The sequence below is a fragment of the Gobio gobio genome, assembly GCF_949357685.1.
Source record: "Gobio gobio genome assembly, chromosome: 25".
NCBI classification, from domain to species: domain Eukaryota; kingdom Metazoa; phylum Chordata; class Actinopteri; order Cypriniformes; family Gobionidae; genus Gobio; species Gobio gobio.
In genome coordinates, this window is record NC_137121.1 from 23,121,423 (window position 1) to 23,145,973 (window position 24,551).

The 24,551-nt window shown below is 37.4% G+C and overlaps 1 protein-coding gene across 1 annotated transcript in view; it reads right to left on the reverse strand.

Annotated features, from left to right (window-relative positions):
* Nucleotides 1-2,766: 2,766 nt before the first annotated feature.
* Nucleotides 2,767-24,551, reverse strand: part of cib2 (calcium and integrin binding family member 2) — a 39,424-nt gene continuing 17,639 nt past the window's right edge. The window contains exons 3-6 of the mRNA XM_079808980.1: nucleotides 13,720-13,831; nucleotides 9,153-9,300; nucleotides 8,762-8,957; nucleotides 2,767-6,291 (exon numbers count right to left, since the gene is read on the reverse strand). Of these exons, the coding sequence (XP_079665106.1) occupies nucleotides 6,270-6,291; nucleotides 8,762-8,957; nucleotides 9,153-9,300; nucleotides 13,720-13,831 (478 nt within the window). The 3' untranslated portion in view covers nucleotides 2,767-6,269. The remainder of the gene's footprint in view (nucleotides 6,292-8,761; nucleotides 8,958-9,152; nucleotides 9,301-13,719; nucleotides 13,832-24,551) is intronic.

Below are 24,551 nucleotides of genomic sequence, written 5' to 3' on the forward strand. Positions count from 1 at the left end.
GCATTAACCTTACATACATAGCCTACCATACTTTTTTAACAGTTCAACTCAGGCAGTAGTTAGCATTTGTTTTCATTTACTCCTTTAATATTAATGGCCTAATGTACGGAATAGTTAATGAAGGTATAGGGGTTGATTTTGGACACCACCATGGTAAAGACTAGAAGGGATACAGCTACGGCCACTGGGCATGCGCACATCAATATTGCATCATTTAATTAGTGTATTTGCATTAAAACACAATCTGATAAGTAGCACATTTATTTATTGTTATTTTATTGTGAGATTTTGCCTTACTTCCGTCTGTTGCTGTATCCCTTCTAGCCCCAAACTGCAACCACTGATCTAGAAACACATGCTACTATGCTAACTTGCGCTAGCATATGGCTACAGTGGCAAAAGGACTTTTAGAAGGCTAATGGCTTAATGAAAAGTGAAAAATGGGGTGTAAAGTCATTGTGTAAAACCGATGTTGTGTTTGCGGACTCAAATAAACGTATTACGTTTCTTTGTTTACAGCTATTGATCAGGAGATAAGCGTTCCTGACAAAAAAAGCCATTACTTGAACACATCCAGTAATACTGCTATATCCTGCCCTTGTTATCGAACTGGCTTCTAAAAAACACAAAAATGGATTGTTTTGAAACTCTTGGGATGCCGTATTGGCAAACATCCCTGAGCTAATAAGATTAGAGGGCAGCCAAGGCCAGCACACCGAGTGTGTGCACACACCACGGCGCATGTGTGAGTCGCGCTGACGTCCTATTTTATGCTCTGCGTCCAGAAGAATCAATGCTCTAATGCCTACATTACTGTCAGCAGCCTGAGTGGCTGTATCAGACTGGAACAGAAGCACATCTAAATCAGCAGATGCTCAGGGTGAGAGGCGTAATTAACGAAGGCGCATCATCAGCACTTACATCCCACTGGAGTTTTTAATACAGTCCTCATAAAGGGAGTTGAAGGTAACGGGATGAGGAATTAACTGCATATTAGCGCAGGCGGCCTTATCCCTAATGACCGCACACCACCATGATACCGCTAAAACGGTTCCTCACCAATCCATCCAGGCATGCCTTGTTTTATGTCAGAGAACCATTTCCGTGGTTACATAAGCCCGTGCAAATGGGATCTTTTTGGCGATTAACAAAGGCCCAAGTGCATTTTTATTTATTTTAAAGTCCGTACTGGTCGTCTAATCTCACAGAACGTCTAACGATAAAAACATAATGAGAAACCGTTTCAGAAAATGGGTGCTTTATTAGAATTTAAACGGATAGTTCACCCCAAAATCTTTTATTCACCCTCATGCAATTGTTTACATTTTTTTTGTCCATACAATGAAAGTCAATATCCAAAACATTGGACCACACTGACTTTAATTGTATGGACAAAAAACAACAACTAGACGTTTTTCAAATGACCTTTTTTTGTGTTCCACAAAGAAAGAACGTCATACAGGTTTGGAAAAACAAGGGGCCCTATAATACACCCGGCGCAACGCAAGTGTTTTTTGCTAGCTTCAACCCGACGCAGTTATCATTTTCATGTCATGTGCCACATTGTTTAAATAGGAAATGTACTCGTATCTGTTCGCCCATGGGCTAGCTGGTCTGAAAACGTGGTGTGTTCAGGCGCATTGTTGGCCAACAAAACCTTGGTCTTAAGTCAATAGTGCAGTATTTTTTGTGTTATCTAAAGGGTGCGTTAGTAATATGCGCCTATAGGTGGGTGCACAACGCGCATACACACTGCTTGTTACACACAGGGACGCGCAGCAGCACACAAACATTTTTAAATATTAGAAATAAGGATTCCTCTCTGGAGAAGCATTCAGTCTTTCCACTCGCAAATTCCGCCATGTAAATAGTGAATCCGCCATGGTGTAAGCACAACTGGCTTTTAAAGGGAATGGGAGATGCGACTCTGATTGGTTTATTGAACGTTACGTCCAACACACCCATGACTCATTAAGAGATTAGGTACAATCCTTTTGGACCATGCGCCTGGCCCGCCAACCGTTTTTTCCATCGTTAAACTAGCAAAAGTGGTTTCAGACACGCCCTAAGTTCACCTGCGCCATGTGCTCAGATCGTTAAGATAGGGCTCAAAGAAGGCAGAAATTATTTTCATTTTTTGACTGAATTATTATTTTGCTACTATATGAGTGCTCATATTAAACTTTCCCTCCAGTGGATGATAAAATGGTTTATAGTGATGCATAAAAAGTCCAAATTATGACAAAGAAACTATTATGAGATAAATAAAAAAAGTAAGTGTTTGTGCTGCCTTAAAATCTTAAGTTTAGTCAACTTAAATAACGTTGTCACTTGGTACAACTTCACATTTCAAGTTGACTAAACTTGGCAGCATGAACACATACTTGAAAATAGAATTTTTTTTTTTTACAGTGTAATAATGACAAACTTTATCCTCATTGACTTTTTTTATCTCATTATTATGTGATAAAAAGACAACTATGGCTTAAAATGTCATGATGATATAGATACAAATTTATGACTCATTTGACTTTGATCTAGCAACCTCATACACTGTAAAAAAAATATTGTTGGTTTAACTTTTTTGAAATTAAAAATAAATTTGAGTTAATACAATGAAGTTTGGTTTAATAAATATAAACTCAAAATATTATTGTATCTGAACCACATAAATAAAAATAAAAAAAGTTGTGATAAATCATGAAAATAGCACAATTTGGCATGTTTCATGTTTGCGTTATTACAAAACACACAATTACGCAATATGCTTACAAAATCTTTTAATAATATTTTAATAAAGGGTGATGTCGATTCTCAAATGTTCATTGTATTAACTCAACTTTTTTATTTCAATGAACTCAAAATTTTAAGGCAACCAAGCAACTTACATTTAAAAACATTTTTTACAGTGAGTAGCAATGCCGTAGCAGGCTCCCAGAATGCCCTAGCAACAATTTATCCATTGCACTTGTACAGTAGCACATGTACAAGCCCTTAGTGCAACAAGATGTGGACATCACACAATGAATGAAATGACAAGATCAGCAGGAACACACACCCTGTCATCCCCAAAAACAAAAGCACAACATACATTTACATGTTAAACAATCTCCTTGCAAAAACAGTAAAATGTGTTTGAATCAATATTGAACGCTGTTAAGAGGACAGGAAGTGGTTGACCCAGTAAATCATCAGCTGAACTAATATGGCCAAGGACAGCTCTGTGCATCTCTGGGTGGAGATTTACCGGGCTCAAAGTGCGCTGTGTATAATCATACGGGTGCTGATGCAGCGCTGCTCCTAACGATCTCATTCAGCTTTAAAAGTCATTAAAGTGGAATACGACAGATAGGCTGAAGAATCATTGTTGGCCTATCTTTATTGTTAAGGCTGGTTGGTTTGCAGCTGCATGGGGTTTGAACTAGAACGAAAGGAGGACAAGGAAACACCCAGGACAGGGGTTACAAAAGTGTGGCTGCTTAAAATTAGCTTTGAATATGCAACGTAATGTACAGTACAAATATTTTTAGCAGCAGCTAGATAGATTCTATTTATACTATGCAAAAATAGCAGTATTTTCTTTGCAATAAGTTTTAATAGTAGTTAGATGATATTTAAACTTATAAATAGAGGCAGATTTGTACCTCAGAGTTGTTGCACATTAACAGGATGCAATAATAACAGAGAGTGTAAATGATTATATTTATTAAAATTATTAAATGGATGCCACCTGATTGGGACAATAATCCCTCCCTACACATACCCTAACCGATAAACACTTTTTATTAAACAAATGTTAGACACTTTATTTCCGCTTTTCAATTATTTTCTAAATTTTTATTGAAAATTATTTCCTTTCCGATCTGTTATGGGATGGTAAAAGGGAGTAGAGTGAGTTCGGTAAAAGAAAGGCGGATTTGAACTTGGGTTGACTCGAACTTTCTGCTACGCGCCTTATCATGCTATTGCTGTTAACAATCTAGCATCTTCCGTAATTTTGTGCGACCCAACCAGACATCAGTGGGCAGAGTTCGTTTAAATAGCCTCTGCCAACAAGACAGGCAATTTATTTAGTTAACGCAATAGGCTGGTAACCAGAAGTTGGTTCGATCTCCAACATGAGCCAAGTCGTAAGGTGCTCCATAGGGATTGTCCCTATGGGTTCAATTATTTTGCATGTGAAAACATGTTTTGTCAGGTTTGACACTGATACCAAATCCCTTTAAAAGGATTGTTTAGCCTAAGAGGAAAATTTTGTCATTTACTCACCCTCATGTTCTTCTGTGGAACACAAGAAGATATTTTAAAAACTGTCTTCAATGCTGTTTTGGACCCCATTGACTTCCCCCATTGTTCCTGTACAGGTTTTGAATGATATGAGGATGAGTAAATGATGACCGAAATGTGCTTCCAGAGAAAAAACTAAAGGCAAACAACAGTAGACATTTATCCTCCAACGTGGAGTTGTCTGTTCAAGAAACATCAGCATTGGTATTGGAAGCCATTTTAGGTTCATATATGGAAGGTGCTGCAGTACAGAAAGACGACAAATAGAGAAAAACATTTGAAACACTTGAAATATAATGAAATATAAGGCACAAGTCACATGGAATTCTTTTACTGACTTTTTTGTCCTCTTTGGAAAAGAGCAGCATGAACAATGTTTGACGGAGGACAGAACATGATACAGGTTTGGAATGACACAAGGGTGAGTAAATGATGGTGGAATTTTCACTTCTGGGTGAACTATCCCTCCTTAAACGCACACCTCGGGTCTTTAGTGACCTGGGACGTCATTCACTACCCTCCTCATTCGTTTTTTTTAAGTTAGAAGAGAATGCCTTTTTTTCCATAAATGTTTTGTAAAAATTGTATAGGGTCTCTAACGACCTGAGGTGTGTAACAGTGTAAGGATATTTGTTCTGCATAACAATAATTGAATCTTTGATGATTGAATAAGTGCAATTGACCTTTATTCCACAAGGTGGCAATGTCTGATACACAATGATGAAGTGACGTTTCACTCATAGTTACCGCAGGCAGAAAACTAAAGAATAGGAAGTATCATCAGCAAAACTTGAAATGGCTCAGCGATTTACAGCAGAGCAAGTACTGAATCAAATATTAGTGTCACTGTCACTTGATGGTGGATCTGGTGAAGAAGCTGTCAGCGATCAAAATATTGATTATGAAGACGTTGAAAATGATCGTTTTGAGAATATGTCTGAGATGGCAAATATGAGCCAGATACTGAATGTTAACTAATGAACCTTATTGTAAAGTGTTACCGTTGTGTTATATAAAGATCGGGGTCGCTAAAGACCCGAATATGTAATAATAATTGGAGAAACATTCATGCATTTAAGGGTTAAATAATACATATTTAAAGTCACCAAAATTAGGCATTGACCCCTAAAACATCATAAACAAACGCACTCAGTCAACAATTGACAGAAAACCTTTATTAAAATTTAAGTTAAATGCCCTCTATCACATCAAATACTGAAAAAAAAACCTCAAAGAAAGGAGACAGTTTGACGCTAACACCTCAAGTTAGGACAGAAGGGATAGAGGGATTTGCAGGCGGAACAAATACATGAAGAGCGTATGACAGAGAAGAAGAGAATAGGAGAATATATGATGACAGAGCCCTTCGTTCAACTGGAGAACATTTAGATATGATTGTCGTCATGCTCCAGTACTATAAGCAATTAGATTGTGAAATGGCAAAGCTGGAGAAACATTAGGGAACGGGAAAAGGTGGGGAACGTAATCTAATTCATGCATTTTATGGAGAAAGATTGCATAGCTGTAGAAAACACTGTCTCAGTGGAGCTGACGCCAGTAATGTGCTTTTAGCCCTCTCTCTCTCTCACTCTCTTGTCCAGTTTGTTTGTTCCTTCCTGAAAACTGTCCCATGATTTATTTGATCCCAAATAAGAGTCTTTAGAAACGGGAGAGTGAGTCAAAATGTTGTCCAATGTGCCACGGACATTGGTTGAAGCCCATAGAAGTGGTTTACGCCCGCATTAGTTTTACTCCAGGAGCAGGTGTGTGGGTCAAGCCCACAAAAGGCCTCACCTTTCCATTTCGTCTCTCTGAAAGCACAAGGAATTTCTGATCCAAAGTTTTCTGTTCATGATAAAACAGCCATGCATTTGTCAGTAATCCTGTCTAGTGTGCTTCCGGTGCAAAAACGACATTTATCCTCCGATGTGGACTTGTCTGTTCAAGGAGCGTCAGCATTGGTATCTTACGTTGAAGCCGTTTTAGATTCGTATATGGAAGGTGCTGCAGTACAGAAAGACGACAAAGAGAGAAATGGCATATTAGATTAGAGGTAAAAGCACACAGACCAGTCAAAATCAAATTACGCCATTTCATGCTCCTAAAGCATCATTTATCGGACCAAAAAAGTGACAAAGCCTGGGTGCATATTTTAGGATTTGCGTTTTACAGCCATAACCATTCGAGGCAATTTTGCTGTCTCACTGGTAACTGATGAAATTTGACCATTAAGTAATTAAAAAGTATTCAAGAAGAACCAGTATGAGGAGCAGATGGCTTTTGATAACGAAATTGATGTTAAAATGAATTTGGAATTCCACCAAATCGAATAGCAGAAATAACTGAGAAATAACTATTGTCATAGATCTTCAAACAATAGACATTAACCACCTGTGCATACGTCACTTGGGGAAAGTGCTGTGTCATTCTCTTAAACGGACAATTTTACCTCATGTCACCCTTTACTGTCATTTGAATGAATGTTTAAAACAGTGAAGAAGGAATCCACAAAGTTTGAATTTTGACACTTTGGTTTGTACATGCTGTCTGCATTGTGTTTGCCCCCGAATCACTAAAGAAAATTGAATTTAATGAAAAATATTCATTTCTTTAAAAAAAAGAAACTTAATGACTCCAAACTTTTGAATGGTAGTGTAAATAGTACACATAGCGTTATTTGGTTAGTGATCGAGACAAGTTTTTGTGTTGAGATACCATGTGCAAAAGGCATAAGTGTTTAATGAATTGGAGTGATTATGCAACAGCACTTCAATTAATTATTTCAGGAGAAAAGCACAACAGATTAAAACAAGAAGATGAAATAAGATTACACGTGTTTCTTGTAGCACTCAGAATAAATTAAAATACTTTTATCCTTATAACCGTATAATTAATGTGTCTGTAAGATCTGATTTACATGGTCCCATTAATGTGGAAAATTGCAGAGTCATACAAACCCCATTGTTTTTTGTTTATTTTGCATTACACACTTCACCTTTAAGTGAAGTTAAATCTAGGGATGCACCAATAGGATTTTTTGGGGCTGATACCGATTTTAACAAACTGGCCGATTCCAATACCGATATTGATATTTGTCCCATGCCCTCTTATTTGAAATTTTGTCATTAAAATAGATAGTGTTTTGATCAGGTTTTAAATCAGCAAAGTTAAAATAAAAAAAACATACATTAACTTATAGCCTACTGGCTAGTTTATTGCTGCATTATCAAATCATTTCTAATGAACATAGACTGGATCCATTTAACATTCAGCAGGCCAACATAAATACATAAATACAACAGAACAAAGATACATATGAAATAAACGCTCCGTGTTAATTTTACATTCTACTCTTTGTTTTTAAAGCTTTGCATGGACTTACTCCACAGTATATATGTGATCTCCTCACCCCATATACAGCCTTAAAATCTCTTCGGTCAAGATCTCTTTGATTACTCCTCTCAGTCCCTCATCCACATTTTAAAGCTAAAGGTGACTGGGATTTTTCGGCTGGAATAATCTTCCCCTCCATATTAGATCTTCCCTGTCTATTTCTGTTTCAGTTCTCTTTGAAGACACATTTTTATTCTTGTTTTAATCTTTTTGAGGTTGTATAATTTTCATTTGTCCATTTGGTTTTTGATTTTGTATTGGTCTTGTAGTCTTTAAATCAGGCTTATATCAGGCTAAAGGTTTTACTTTACCTGCACAGCACTTTGGTTTTAACTTCTGTTGTTTTTAAATGTGTAAAAAAAAGTACAGTCAGCAGAATGCTAAAAGCATTAACTTTCTATGGGTGTTCAAGTAATTCCCTCTTAGACTGACAACTGCTGAAAGCAATTAAATTTTTTTGGGCCTCCAGGTCTCCAAATGATAGAACAAAACCTTCCTGCCCCTTTCAATCATGTGGTTGGTGAGGTATAGCTGGGCAGTCCAAAAAGGCCTGTAAAAGCCAAGCAGAGGAACTCTTGCCCCATAAAGCATTTTTGAGCACACTGTAGCCAAATTATAGCAGTGTGTCTCCAGAGCAGAGTGCTAATCATGACGTTAGCAAACTAGCATAACTGGCTTTACACTCATAAGGACTGGACATAAGGACATTAACTCCCAATAAAACTTTGCATCATTAGTTTGCAAAACTAGTAAGTACAAACAGTAGCTCTGTTCCAAAAAAGTGGCTAACTGAAGCAAATCTGTCATCTTGCAAAGTATTTCAATAAAGTTTAATGTTAGCATTTTGCTAAGCTAACACAGTACTCAGATGAGCATTAAATGGTCATTTCTGCACTAGATTTTACTTATCAATATATGTCAGTGGTGAATAAAATATTTACAATGAGAATACTGCCCGCATTCTCCACCAATTTGGATAGATTGGACTACTTTAAATTACAATCTATAGCATTACAACGGCAAAATCAAACTCTGGTTAACATACATATGATGAAACAAGTCACTTTACCAATATTCTTACCTTAAAAAGTCAGGAGCCCTGGAGATCATGTTCTCAAAGTCCGCAAAGGAGAGTTTGCTGTCTCCATCCAGGTCGGCCTCCTCAATGGCCTTCTCACACACCAGATTAACCTCCTCCGGTGTTAACTCCTCCTTTGTTAACCTGTTTAGAGTCTTTTCTAAGTCCTCCTTGCAGATGTAATTATCCACATTGAAGTCTAGGAACAAAACACGATGATAAGAGTTAACTACAAATGAGTTCATGTTATAAAGTTGCTGCACTGTTTATGAATGTTGCAATATAAATGTTTACTACAACCTCCAAAACTGTGCATTGTTACAATCCCATTGTAAATAATTTTATATTTTTGTTCTAGCGAACTGTACATGAGGTAACGAAAAATGACTTTTACCATATATTTTAAAAGCATAAATGGCTTTCAGTTCTCTAGGAGCCATTTCGCTGAGAACCGAAAACATGTCCACAAAGTCGTTGAAGCTGAGGTTCCCCTGGCCATCTTCGGAGAACGATTCCACAATCCGATTCCTGAATGGATTCTCCTATAAAACAGAAATTGAGAGGTTTCTTCTGTCACGATTCCCTGTGCTTTGTGTTCTTGGACATTTATTTTGTCCTGCTGTGCCGGTGTTCATTTCCTGTGGTTTGTTCCTGTTTGCCTTTGTCTCCCTTGTAAGTCAACATAACAACTGATTACCCACACCTGTGCCTTGTTATCCTCTTGTTAGGCTGTGTATATACAGTATACCCCTGTTTTTTAAGTCTTTGTTTTTTTTTCATGGTCAGCTGTTACGTCTCCTGTGTTCCCTTGTCATCTTGTTTGGATTATTTCCTTCATTTCCTGGGTTGGATTACCTTTGTGTTTATGTGTTCATTGAATAAAGACTGCTTGCTAAAGATCCTCACCTCTCCACGTCCATGACATCTACTAGGTTTTTCAGGATACACTATATAAAAAGGACTATAGAGGCTGCATATTAGTGCAATTTTAGTATTATTTATATACTATTATATTATTTATAAATATTATAAACTGGCTTTTATTTTTTTCAATTTTATTAAGTTTTAGCAGTTTTGTTTAGCACATTTGTAATTTTTTTCCATTTACATTTTTTTTGTCTAAAACTGAAGTAAAAATAAATGGAAGTTAAATATAAAAATAACTATTTCTATTCAACTTCCATTTATTTTTACTTCAGTTTTAGTCATTTTAGTACATCAATTTAAACTTATTTCAGTTGCAACATGTCTAATCTACGTGCAAGTTTTTCCAACTAATATTTATATTTTATATAACCATATTTATAAAAAAAAACATATTTAATAGTATTAGATTAAGTTAACAATAATAACTCTCTCTACATACAGTATATAATATATCTTGATATTCTTATGGAAACCTGTACTTTTTAATTGTATTGAACTAGAATTTTTATGTAAACCTTTACAAAAAAGGATCATGGTATCACCATAAAAGTACAATGGAAACCATATAATACCATATTTTACTTTGAAATATTTTACAAAATGTTTCCCTTAAAATCAGTGGAAAAATGTGGAAAAAGTCTACAGACTGCATTTGGCCCTAACTGTACATAAGCATGTGTGCAGCAGAGGGAGTTTTGCTGAGTGAGTCATGTATAAAATGTAGAATGGCTGACTCCCCAAACTGGTGCCCATATATTTCTTACTGGCTATTGGCCTAAAGGAATTTTTATGCCCTATGCGACTAGCTGACTCAACACCTCTGGGAACAGTAGCATGAACACAGCAGAGCAGGATCAACCCTAACATTTCGCCACTCAACATCCTGTGAATGGTTGTTACTACATTTCTGGAATGTGAATGGCGCTTTGCATTTAAAACTTGCTGTCATGATGTTCTTGATGGTTGTTAGGGCAACACAAGGTGGTTGCTAAGGAGGTTACTTTCTGGTCCAAGTCAAAAGAGACCATCCCAAGTGATATTTTTGTGCCGTTTTATCATCCACCAAGTGAAAATAGCAAGGTTACACATAGGATTTGAGGTAAAAATGTATGTTAATGGCACAAACTGTTCTGTATAATTGTTACTTCCCAAAGTTTAATACCTCAAGTTCAAGTTTGTTCAAGTCCTTGACCCCAAGTATGAGCCCAAGCAAGTGTAACATAAGCCAGTAAGAGCTGTGCGTGTAAACCTCTCTCCCATGGCCTCAAGAGGCTCATTAGCAGCTGCGGTCTTGTTAGTGCACCTGCCTCCCATGCCGGAGACCGGTTTGAATCCCGCTCGGAGCGGGCCATGTAGGACGGGTTACATTTGGTGCCGTGACCCAGATGGGAATGAGGTTTAGGGGGGTGAGTGTAACGGACGTAGGCCAGTAAGAGCTGTGCATGTAAAACTCACTCCCCTGGCCTCAAGAAGCACGCTAGCGACTGAGGCCTTTAGCGTTCTTGTTAGCGTGTCCGCTTCCCATGCCATAGACCCCGGTTTGAATCATGCTCGGAGCAGGATGAGTAGGACCATTTACATAAGCAGCATAGTTCAACTTGAAGGAACTTCAAGCATGATTTACGTGAACCTGCAATAATTAAATATATTAAATTACGTATTTAATCTCACTTTATTAAGCAATGTCTTTGCTGCTGACATTCAATGATCTAATTCAACCATATTAACGAGGAAAAAATTACTTTAGATAAACATCACAGTTGTTTTATTTTTTTATTTTTTTATTTATTGCTGAAGCAAGTGTGTTGAACTTTCTTCTCCTACATCCTATTTTTCTTCAATCCAGAATGGCAGAACAGCTGAACGGCTTGTTTACTGTACAGGCATGAATTTGCATTTCCTTCAGTCTGAGGCTTATGCATTTCACTTTTTGGTATGAAAGGGCCTTTACATTTGCCAAAAAGATAACTTTTTTTGTTGTTATTCACAAAAAAAAAAACAAGCAAGCCCAGCCCAGGTGAGAAAAAGTAACGCAAAAGTAATGTAATGCATTACCTTCTATAAAAAGTAACTAAGTAAAACAATTAGTTACTTTTTTGGGGAGTAATGCGAAATTGTAATGCATTACTTTTAAAAGTACCTTTCCCCAATATTAGTCTTAAATATTACAAACTGTACAAATTCTGAAATCAGACTAGATTCATTCATTTGAATCGTAGAGAAAAGTAAGTTAGGCTGCATCATGGGCAACAGCATAGAACATCTGTCCATGTGTAATGTCAAAACACTCTGAGGTGTTTGTATTGGCAGAAGTCAAGTATACAGCCCTCTAATGCCCTAATGTGTTAAATCCCTCCACTTTTGCATGAAAAAGCTAATTATCAGACTGAATGGGGATTGGGATTTATGTTTCTAAAGGCTGAGAGGATCTTTGGAAACTGGAAGCTGTCGTAGTCCCATCAATCCCAGCTGGAGTGGTCTCCATCAGTATCGTCCACCTCCCAGGGTTGGGTTTATAGCTCCTTCTTCCATCTGACAGCTTTAAAGGGCAGTAAAATTATGTTCCAACACGGGGGACATAATGGGGCTCATTCTGGAGCTGTAACATCTGACAAATTTTGACTGACTGAGGGCTGGGTCAGAAAAAGGAAAGGTGAGATCGGATCAGCGATGTGACTATAATAATGAATTTCTAGACTTGACTGAATTTCTTTTTTTTTTTACCCTGTAAGACTGAATTATTTTTAAATGGAACATTTTATTGAACCTTAAGACATAATATTTAAAAAATCTAATACATAAGTTTGCATGTGTGTGCATTTATATATATCAGCAACTGTACCAAATTGCTCTTTGTAATGCAAATCAAATGCAAATCTTTATAACAGTATAGCAGACTACTGTACTGTGTAAAATGCATATAGGTATCAGTTGTCAATGCTTAGTTTTATGATCAAAGCTCTGTAGTTGTATTTGTAGAGGGCAAACCTATTCATTGCAATACAACAATGATAAACGTTCCTCAAAAGCCTGATATCATATTGGATACTTGCATTTTAAAATTATTTTTCCAAAAAAAAAAAAGTATGTTAAATCTAAATAAATCAAGCAAACCCAAGTTGCTTCAGACCATTAAATATTCATAATATTAATAACAATATAAAAATCAGTAAAGATTTCGCAGCAAAAAGTCACGTGTACCATGACCTGAAGGGGGGAGTTGTTACAATCATTGTGAAAGGCCTTTGACTTCCTAAAAACTGTCAATGAGACGACAGAATGCATGTAGAAGATTGAGCACAACAAACAATGGGTTTTCAGCCAAGTTTTGATAATGTTGATAATTAGAGGCCTTAGACATTTGAGTATCAAATATAATATGGTTGGCTTTGGTTAAAAAAAAGAGTTAACTCCATCAGCCCTTGCCCTTTTGACCATAACCCGCATAGGAATGGTGCTAATAAAGCACATGCTCTATAAAGTATCATTATCATGACTTTAGTGCTAGCATGATGCTAATGCTCTTTTTGGCTGATACCATAAACGATCCCTTGACGCTTTAGTCCGATTAAACGTATGCGTCTTTACAACCATGGAAAATCTAAAGCGCTAACATAATTTGCTGAAACGGCACCGTCTCATGGTGCGTTAACTTTCACAAGTGGTGTAATATCCCTCGCTCTCCCGCTTGTGCTGTCATATAAACAGCCCAGCCAGCATGGTCATTAAAAACCAATTTTGCCCTATAAAAACAAGTGTCTATTTGATATAAACTAAAAGTGCAGAGAAGGTAATTGAACAAGTAGCCTATTCTGTTGCCAAAACAAGTGTCCGGGAATATTTCTGCACCCCTTATGCTGTTGTATACGAACTGCAAGTTTATTTCCATGTAGTTAACACAGACAACTGATACAAACAGTAAAACATTCCAGTGCAGTTATGAGAAATGAACTCTCTGAACGCAGCTGGACCAATTAGAACTTTGCTGCATCACAAAAGTAGTAAATGGCAAAGTGGTGAACTGTTAGAATTACCTTCAGTTCCGGCATGTTGACTATGAGAGCTAAAGGGATTTTAACATCAGGGTCATTGGTGTAGTCCATTGGAACCAAATGTGGAGCCAGCTCGTGGTATCTTCCATGCAAGCTGCAATGCAGAAAAAGTGAAAACTGGTTACTGGAGTTTATTACTGTTGCTCTGACTTCCTTTTAGCTCATCCTTTGAATCAGACCTCATTCGTTTTATTCACAACTACTGCAAAGTGAGAATGAACAAAATGGTCCTATAAAAAGTACAATAATGTACAATATGTACGTGTCAAATATCAAGTTAAAGTTGACCTGAAAAGGAAGTTGAGATAGTCTTTCCTGCCCTATTCTGACATATATCCAAGTGAAACGGTTTAATTTTTATTGACAAATATATTTTGTCATTTTTTCGCTTAAACATTTTTCACTTACGAAAATGGGACGATAACTAAATAAAAACCAGTTTGTGATAACAAAAACTATAATGAAAATCTACTGACCTTTTCGTCAACGAATAATAATAAGATGAAAATGTAAGGGAGGGACGATTTGGAAAGAGATTAAATCACAATGAATCCCTTTGTGTTGAATCGGAGGTTAGATGCGCACATTTGAATGATAATGTACTGATCTATCCGGGGGGTTAATAGAATAGACTTGCTGCATGTGTCTATAAAACGTTTAAAAAAAAGTCAACATCTGTGAGAAAGAGAAAAATAAGATACATTTCACATTTTACGTCAAGGAAAAAAAGACCATTTGTAAACCGTGTTGAGCGAAGTAACAATCTCTGGGAAAACACAAAGGAATTTAAAATACAATACAGGGCTCAAGAGCAAGGACTGCACGATGGCCCAGGACAGTTGAAGGAATTGAAAAAAAAGTGTTTTATGCATTTGCACGTGTTTTACCAATTTAAACAATAAAGCCATTTTAAACTATTCAAGCGCAAGAAGACGCGAAAGACAACTCAATTCGGGACGGCACACATCTGAAGTACGCACACAGAAAGCCGCCTCTCTGACAGCGTGCGAGTGATGAATTGAGTTCTCTTTCACGTCTTATCGCACTTAAAGGAATATGCTACTTTTTTGAAAATAGGCTAATTTTCCAACTCCCCTAGAGTTAAACAGTTGAGTTTTACCGTTTTCGAATCCATTTAGCCGATCTCTGGGTCTGGCGGTAGCACTTTTAGCATAGCTTAGCATAGATCATTGAATCTGATTAGACCGTTAGCAAATTCTGAAAATGAAAATATTTCTAGGCCGATATGGCTAGGAACTATACTCCCATTCCAACTTTTGATTTTCCGTCCGTTTTAGTACACGATGTAACTATAGAAGAGCCAAGTTTTAAATAGGAAAAATATTGAAACAGTTTGGTCATTTTTTTTGAGCGAGATGCTAACGGTCTAATCAGATTCAATGATCTATGCTAAGCTATGCTAAAAGTGCTACCGCCAGACCTGGAGATCGGCTGAATGGATTCGAAAATGGTAAAACTCAACTGTTTAACTCTAGGGGAGTTGGAAAATGAGCCCATTTTCAAAAATAGGGGTGTGTTCCTTTAAAAGGACAAATACACAGAAAAAATATATCAAACTGCCCGTTTTAGCGAGTATTCATTAAAACAGTCGATTATGTCTTTAGTGAAAGGTACACATTTGGGAGAAAAATAATCGTATTTGAATCCATGCATTAGTTCTTAAAGTGATAGTAGCCTAAACCTGCTGCTTAGTCCTTAATGTTAATTCAAACAACAAAAGATAAAGAGAAAATCACTCACTGTTCTTGACTGAGTAACTTTAGTAGCTTTAAAAAGGATTTATACAAGGAAGACTATGCACTGTTATTTTACATTTGATTATTTGATTTATTCAATTTCTACCTGAAAACTCCTGTTAGACCTAACTGACAAACTTAAAGCACTGTTTATTTAATTGTATCTTTGTACTTATTTTTGTTTCTTATTTACTGAATGTTAGAATTGATTCGCCTAAGGCCCAGATTTACTTACAGCTTGCTCCAGCACAAACCCTCTTTTAGCATTAAAAAACTACTGTGGATTTAGTAAAGACATGCAGTGAAAAATTTGCACTGAAAAGGCGTGGACAGGACTATTTTTGCAGCTGATCTTAGTGCATATGCATTTGTAGGAGTCTCCGTTTCAGACACAGAATTTATGGGAGGAGAGTATTTAAATGAATCATGTAAGGTGATTTACTAAGGTTTGCGCTTGTCAATTCACTGTTATTTGCGACATTATTTACAGCCCCCCAAAAAAGGGTGTCTTAAACCAGATGCTAATTTGAGCTGCTCTTGTTAGATTGCATTGGTCGTTATGAAAATGATCCGGCTGCGTCTGTGTTTTTTCATTTGCGTGTTGTCAGTAGATCACATGCAAAACTTTCCACTTCCATCTGCGCTTTTATGGGATTGCGCTCTCGTTTAGCAAATCTGGCCCTAAATCTATTGTAGGTTTAGTCCAAAACTAGTCTAAATCTAAAACAATTGAGATGACTAAAATATGACTAACACTATGGCTGCGTTTACACTGGCACAAAAAAATCTGATTTTTTTACTCACATATGACACAGATCAGTATTTGTTGCACAGGTGTAACATTTTTTTGCATCTGTTCTGAGCCACCTCCAAATGTGTTTTTAATACATATCCAATATCTGAACACCTGACCTGCGTCTAAACCTGTATATCCGATTCCCCTTGAAATTCCAAGCCACCACAAGGCAAGGGCGACACGTTTGCCCACAAAGATCACTTTTTAATGTTGTATTATGAAGCAGATGTGCCTGTATGCGCTCACACTAAAAAAATTCACAGTGTTTTTTATTGAGGTGGAAACTTTATATATTGGTAAGAGATTTCACACAGAAACATTCAGGAGCAAATTTGTTTTCAACTTCTGCCCCACGTAAATTGTATAAATAAAGCTAAATTATATTTCTTAGCATCGAGGTGATAACTTCGCTCCTTTTATAAATCAAACTCACAGCTGTTAAACTCAACACTGTTGACCAAGAACAAAGGGCGGGACTTGATTTTGTCCATAGGGAATTGATTGGATGGGCGTGGTTTGCTATTGGTCGATATCATGTGAGTGACAGTTTGATCCTGCCCTCGCACCATGTCACTGCAAAAGGGAGGGGAAGTTATTTTGATTGACGATTATGATGTGCATGGATAAATCATTTATAATAAATAAAGCAATATTCCACCAAAAACAAGAATTGTCCATTTTGGTTTCATGGTGACTTTAAGGTTAAATATGTTGGAAGGATAATGCAAACAAAACAAAACAAACAAAAAAGGAAAACAAATATTTTATATTTTTTTGTTTGGTAATGCAATGACAGAACAAAACAAAAACCGAACCAGACAACATCTCATTTATTGTTTTGTTTCTTTGTTGATTCAAAATAAAATAAAATAATAAAACTGAAAAGGCAATAAACAAACAAACAAAAAAACAGCAGTGGTTTATATTTAATTCAGAAATTACCACAATGGATAAAACTAAATGCATTTCACAAATACCGTGAAACTCTATTTCACACGAGCCCATCATAATTATGCACTCATTGTAAGAGGAATTAGCAATGCTCTTGACTAAGGCGGCAGATTTCACAAGGCCTTTTGTCTGTTTGTTCCTCACAGAGAGATCTGGAAACTTGCCAGCAAACGGTGAACTGATGACTCATTCTGAGCATGGCAACAAGACAGAGGGAAGCGGACACTGTAATAGGCCTGTGCAGCAGTAATGATCATAAAAACTTGCACAGAGATGATAGGACAGCAGGGACACAGGACGATAGAGAAAGCTGATGAGGCTTTGTGTAAGCAAGCATTAAATGAACAACTAACACCAATGCACCAATAGTCATGTATATGTCACAAAACAAAACATGTTTATCATCTTATATGTTTGTTGATTACCAAGCAAAACCAATCCAAAAGAAAGTAGAAACAAAAGAAAAAAAAAACTAAGTAAAATAAAATAACTAAAATAAACAGATAAACAAAACCAAAAATCAAAGCAAGCATGAATAAAACAAACAAACAAAATAAACATTGAATATAAAACAAACAAAAAAGGATAAAAAGAAGCTGATCTCACATACTATACATCAACAAGCAACAAAATCCTCTAGGCTCTGAAAAACAAAGTAGAATAAAATAACTAGAATAAACAGATAAACAAAAAATCAAAGCAAGCATGAATAAAACAAACAAATAAAATAAACATTGAATAATAATCAAAGGCCTTCTGAAGAGAATCGATGGGTTTTTGTGAGAAAAATATCCATATTTAACATGTTATAAATTAAATATCTAGCTTCCGGCGGACCGCCTTCAGTATTCAACTTATGATAAAAGGCGTGATGATGTAACGTAAGCATTTTGAACTGCGAGAGGTGTTACACTTTCTTCGTAAGTTGAATACGGAAGGCGGTCTGGCGGAATATGAATATTTTTCTTAGACAAAACAAATGATTTGCTTCAGAAGGCCTTTATTAACCCCTGGAGCCGTATGGATTACTTTTATAATGGATGGATGCACTTTTTTGGTCTTCAAATTTTGGGCTGCCATTCACTGCCATTATAAAGCTTGGATTAGCCAGGACATTTTTTAAATATAACTCTGATTGTATTCGTCTGAAAGAAGAATGTCATATACACCTAGGATGGCTTGAGGGTGAGTAAATCGGGGTAATTTTCATTTTTGGGTGAACTATCCCTGTAAAGAAATAAAGGCTCTGCTAAAACAACCTAATGAAAGAAAGAAGAATCTCTATTCATAAATGTAAAAAATGTACTGTAACGCACCAATACCAATACCAATTCCCAATACTAATATATATACGAATATTATACTTCATATGAAACACTACTTTGTAGAAGGAAACTAAAATGAAGTGATTAAGCGTGTGATCAGCTCATAGAAGTCAATAATAAACACATACATTACAATAACTGCGGCCCGTTATATTTACATTATGACATATGATAATATGTTTTCAGACAAAAAGCTTTGCTGTTAGCAGAGGCTGTGGAAATATTTCTAGTATTGATGATTGTGCATTACATACTGTATCTTGTCCCTGCCGTAGTTACAATCTCATGTTCCACCACAGGCATCCAATCAGGATGCAAGGAAATACAAGCCAATTCATAACGATTGCCGATAACCCTACGCTAACCTTGCATAACAGTGTGGCGGATTGTGCCGGTCTGTGCGGAGAACAGGGGAAACTGAGTGTTTTATGAAGGTGATAAAGTACAAGACTCTATTAGGTTTGCCAGTGATTGTCCATTTTGTTTCTCGTGCTCCACTGGCCCTGTTATCAAAACCAATCTCGGTGTCATTGCAGAGGCACAATCCATCCACATGAATCAAGATGGGCTGACACATCTTATGCAAGAACTGGAACTACTTATGAAACACCGGATGACAGCTTGTGAAATGAAAAATAACATCCCTGAAAGAGCTGTCGGAAGTAAGAAGTTCATATGCAGATTAGGTGAGGTGTACAAGATGTTTTGAAAACACAAAACTAAAAGTGGTAGATGTAGTTCAGATAAGTTATTCCTATTTAAGCTCATTATCACGAAAGATACAGCTAATAGTTCTGATCCTGTGTGATATCAAGAGCCAACAATTCCTGAACCTAGGAGAGATGTTTTTCTAAAGTCATCAGATGTGCACTGTTGCCTGGTGAACAATAAAACAGCCAAAAAATGTCCCATTCAACTTACATTGAAGGACCTTTAGCGACCACATAGCAACACTCAGAAGAACACATTATATACATCATAGCAGCACTCTAAACCATCCACAACACCTTAGCAACCACATAGCAAAACTAAACACACAGAACACATTGGCAACCATATATTGACACTCTAAACCACTCAGAACACCATGGCAACTGGATGGCAACGCTCTAAAGCACTCAGAACACGTTAGCAACCACATAGCAACACTACAACACACTCAGAACACATTGGCAACCCCATAGCAACACTCTAACACATTCAGAACACATTGGCAACCACATAGCAAGACTCTAAAACACTCAGAACACATTAGCAACTGTATAGCAACACTCTAAACCACTCAGAACATGTTAGCAGCCCCATAGCAACACTCTAACACACTCAGAACACATTGGCAACCGCATAGCAACACTCGAACACACTCAGAACACATTGGCAACCGCAAAGCAACACTCTAACACACTCAGAACACATTGGCAACTGCATAGCAATACTCTAAACACAATAAACTTTTAAGAACCTAACCCCAACCTCTCAGAACACATTGACAACCACATATCAACACTCTAACACACTCAGAACACCTTAGTAACTTCATAGCAACACTCTAACACACTCAGAACACCTTAGTAACTTCATAGCAACACTCTAAACCACTCAGAACACATTGACAACCACATATCAACATTCTAACACACTCAGAACACCTTAGTAACTTCATAGCAACACTCTAACACACTCAGTAGGTGTTTCTCAATGTCAAGGATCCTTCCTCTGCAGGACTGGTCCTTCCAAGTCACTTCCTTCAGAGGCTAGGCGAGGCTCCTCTTTAGCATTCGGAGAACAGGTAAATGGAACAGGCTAGCAAGTGCGCGTCAGCCTCATTACGTCAGTGAAAAGGTCCGTTAGCCATCAATAACGTCATTTGTATAACGGTTGTAATTTGTACTGGAATTTAAAAGTTAAACTTTACTTACATTTACTACGGTTATAACTAATGTTTGGTAACGTAAATACTTACACTTGAAAGCATATTGCCCCGTTAACACTCCGCCAACGTCCGATATTTTGTATTTTTTGAACAAGATAGCAAAGCTGCGCGCATAGGATTGTGGGTGATTTGAGAACGCTAAGTGCGCGAAGTCTACTCGTATGCATCTTTTCCTGTATATGGCATATCTTTCGAATGAAGGACTCAGACCTTGGTTGAAATTCCGAGGATCCTCGACATTGGAACAGCCCTTCGACGGAGGTCGATGACGTAGCATCCTCGGAATTCTGGCTTCCGAGGATCCTTCCTTGACATTGAGAAACGCCTAGTAACTTCATAGCAACACTCTAACACACTCAGAACACCTTAGCAACCACATAGCAGCATGCTAAACTATTTAGAACCTAATCCCAACCTCTCAGAACACCTTGGCAACTACATAGCAACACTTAGTCTAACACACTCAGAACACCTTAGTAACTTCGTAGCAACACTCTAACACTCTCAGAACACCTTAGTAACTTCGTAGCAACACTCTAACACACTCAGAACACCTTAGCAACCACATAGCAGCATGCTAAACTATTTAGAACCTAATCCCAACCTCACAGAACACATTGGCAACTACATAGCAATACTCTAACACACTCAGAACACCTTGGCAACCATATAGCAACACTCTAAACCACTTAGAACACCTTGGTAACTGCATAGCAACACTCTAACACACTCAGAACACATTGGCAACCGCATAGCAATACTCTAACACACTCAGAACACATTGGCAACCGCATAGCAACACTCTAACACACTCAGAACACATTGGCAACCACATAGCAACACTAACACACTCAGAACACCTTGCCAACAGCGTAGCAATACTCTAAACCACTCAGAACACATTGACAACCACATATCAACACTCTAAACCACTCAGAACACATTGACAACCACATATCAACACTCTAACACACTCAGAACACCTTAGTAACTTCATCGCAACACTCTAACACACTCAGAACACCTTAGCAACCACATAGCAGCATGCTAAACTATTTAGAACCTAATCCTAACCTCTCAGAACACCTTGGCAACTACATGGCAACACTCCAACACACTCAGAACACCTTGGCAACCACACAGCAACACTCTAAACCACTCAGAACACCTTGGCAACCATAAAACAACACTCTAAACCACTCAGAACACCTTGGTAACTGCATAGCAACATTCTTAAGTACACAGAACACCTTGGCAACCACATTGCAATGCCCTAGCAACCATTCACAACATCCTAGATGTTGCACAAGTAAGAACTACACAAATTAGCACCAAAAATCAAGTTCAGGTAAAGTATGCTTTGTTAGAGAGACAAAAATCAGACTGGATCAATATTTTATTTGACTTTAGCAGGAGTAGCTCTAGCATGGTATTATTATCCAGAGCCCCAGGTATTTAACAACATCAAGCTAATTTTTATGTGGAATATGTTGCAGTTTATTCAAAGCATCCTGGTGCATTATAACACCCAGCGATTGGGTAATGAAAGCAGAGGGTTACAAAGCACTCTGGGGACATGAGATAAAAGCCAGTAATGGTTCATTGCTGAAGAATAAGCGGAGCCTATAATGGCCATTAGAGAGTAATGCATTAAACATCTCATTAACCCCTTTCATGGACGCAGCCTCTATGTTACTCTTTGGCCCAGTTAATAAACGCATGGATTTTTTTTAACCCACCACATGAAACATATACATGAGAAGTCTTTACAGAATCTCTATCTTTTATAGAGAAAATTCATCGCGGTTTCCATGATTGCAGTTTAGAAGTGCAACAACTTTTGAACAACTCAACAACAGTATGTGTGATAGTGGAAAGGTCACCTGATATGTTAATATGACAGGAAGATGTTTTTGCTAAGGGAACCTACACACCACAGGAAAGTCCATGAGCCATCATGAGTCACCAGGGGACTGTGGGATGGGTTTCATTATGAAAATTGAGGCCTTTCATTACTGTCTCTCTCATTAGATGGGTATTACAGCCACAAAAAACAATTAATCCCAGTACCGATCAACGTGAAGATCTTCACCAGCTGTGCATGTGATCTCAGCCAAATACCTTTGGAGAAGGGATGCTTGGTAATATAACATAAAGAATAATTATTTAATAGGATACAAAAAACTTTTTTGTCTGAAACTTTTAAATTATTTTAAATTAAGATGTCACTCAGTACAGTGGTAAAAAAAAAAGTTATTAGAAATATAAGACATATTAATTCAACCAATAAAAAAACAGACTTGTGTCAAGATTATGACAGCATTGTGGGATTTTAAATGTTTCAAGACAGTTGAGAAGATTAAGACGTCTGGGGCATTAATCTTGTTACTTATTATGCTTTTTCAGATATTACCTTTCATGTAGTGTGTAATAACTGTTTGTGAATATAAAAGGTCTGCAAAGTTTCAAAGATCAAAGTGCACAATACATGTTATTGTCTCCCAAAAGAAATAGCCAAATCTCAAAAACCTGAAACGAGTCGTCAGTATAGTCTTACTTCTCCTCAAGCCTACGTAGGTTTGTTACAAATTTGCATAATGCCCACCTATGGGCTTCATTGGCCACCCGTGAACAACGTCTACTTTGACCCTCATACACTGTGGTTATAGTTGAGACCGGAAAAGTTTGGTTCATATGTCGAGAAGACGCCATTTTCTGCTCTGCGAAAGCAAATCCACTTTGATGCACTTCCAAAGGATGAGGAATTCAAGTGCTGAGGAAGATCCGGAGCTATAGTTCAGATATGGTAATGAAAATTTAATTTCCGGCACGCGCTGTAAGCGCAACCAAGCACCAATCACAACAGACTGGGCCATCTGGCAAATCAGAGCAGAGTAGACCAATCACACCAAACTGGGCCATCTGACCAATCAAAGCAGAGTAGACCAATCACAACAGACAGACTGGGCCATCTGACCAATCAGAGCAGAGTAGACCAATCACACCAAACTGGGCCATCTGACCAATTAGAGCAGATTAGACCAATCACAACGGACAGATTGGGCCATCTGACCAATCAGAGCAGAGTAGACCAATCACAACAGACTGGTCCATTGGACCAATCAGAGCAGAGCTGTTGAGCGGTTTTCAGACACTGTGAGAAAAGAGGTGAGTCTGCGGTCAGTGTATATTATGAGAAAATAAAAGTGTTTTTGACCTTGGATGCATGTAAAGCTATTGTAGGAGAACTTCAAAACCAAATTAGGAGCCCTTAAAATAGCATAATAGGGGGGAATATTAAAAATAGTTTAAATACAGTATATAACATATCCTAAAAGAAAAAAAAAACATGGGATTTGCACCTAAAAAATAAGGAGACACCAAATGTATTCTTAGAAAACCATCTTAAACATATATTTTTCTGTGGATTTATTTAAAGCCTGCAATGCACACATTTTTAAAGACTGCATTATAGACAAGCATCCACATAAATGTCTATCAGAATCGTAATACAATTTCATTTAACGGTTTCTACGTCCACAACCAGGGACTCGGACAGACATGGCCAAGAAAACATCAGTAAATCATCTGTGCATGATGCAGCGCAGCATCCTGAATCATATCATATTATCCTTTACACACCAGGACAAACATCACACCAATCTATCAATCTCACATGACACATAATGCCCAGAAAAGAACATTGGATTGGACATAATAGACTTTCGGCTGAAGTGAGAGTGGTGTATTTTGTGTAGCCTGATTGTTTTGGTGAAAGATGGAGATGATATTGCAATAGAGGGTCGAATGCATTGGGTTTTGAAAGCTTTGAACATCAAGAGAAACTACTAGAACATTGTGGCTGGGACAAGTGGCATTGAGTAGCTGATGATTAAAGATCAATCATATTTCCCATAATCAATATGTCATTGGAAGTCATTAATGTCAAAACACGGAATCTTTCGTACCAGCTCCATTAAATCTAAAAGCTGAGTCACAACAAAGCAAAGTAGGCAGATGCCTACTGAATTACCTACACAGAAACCGACTTA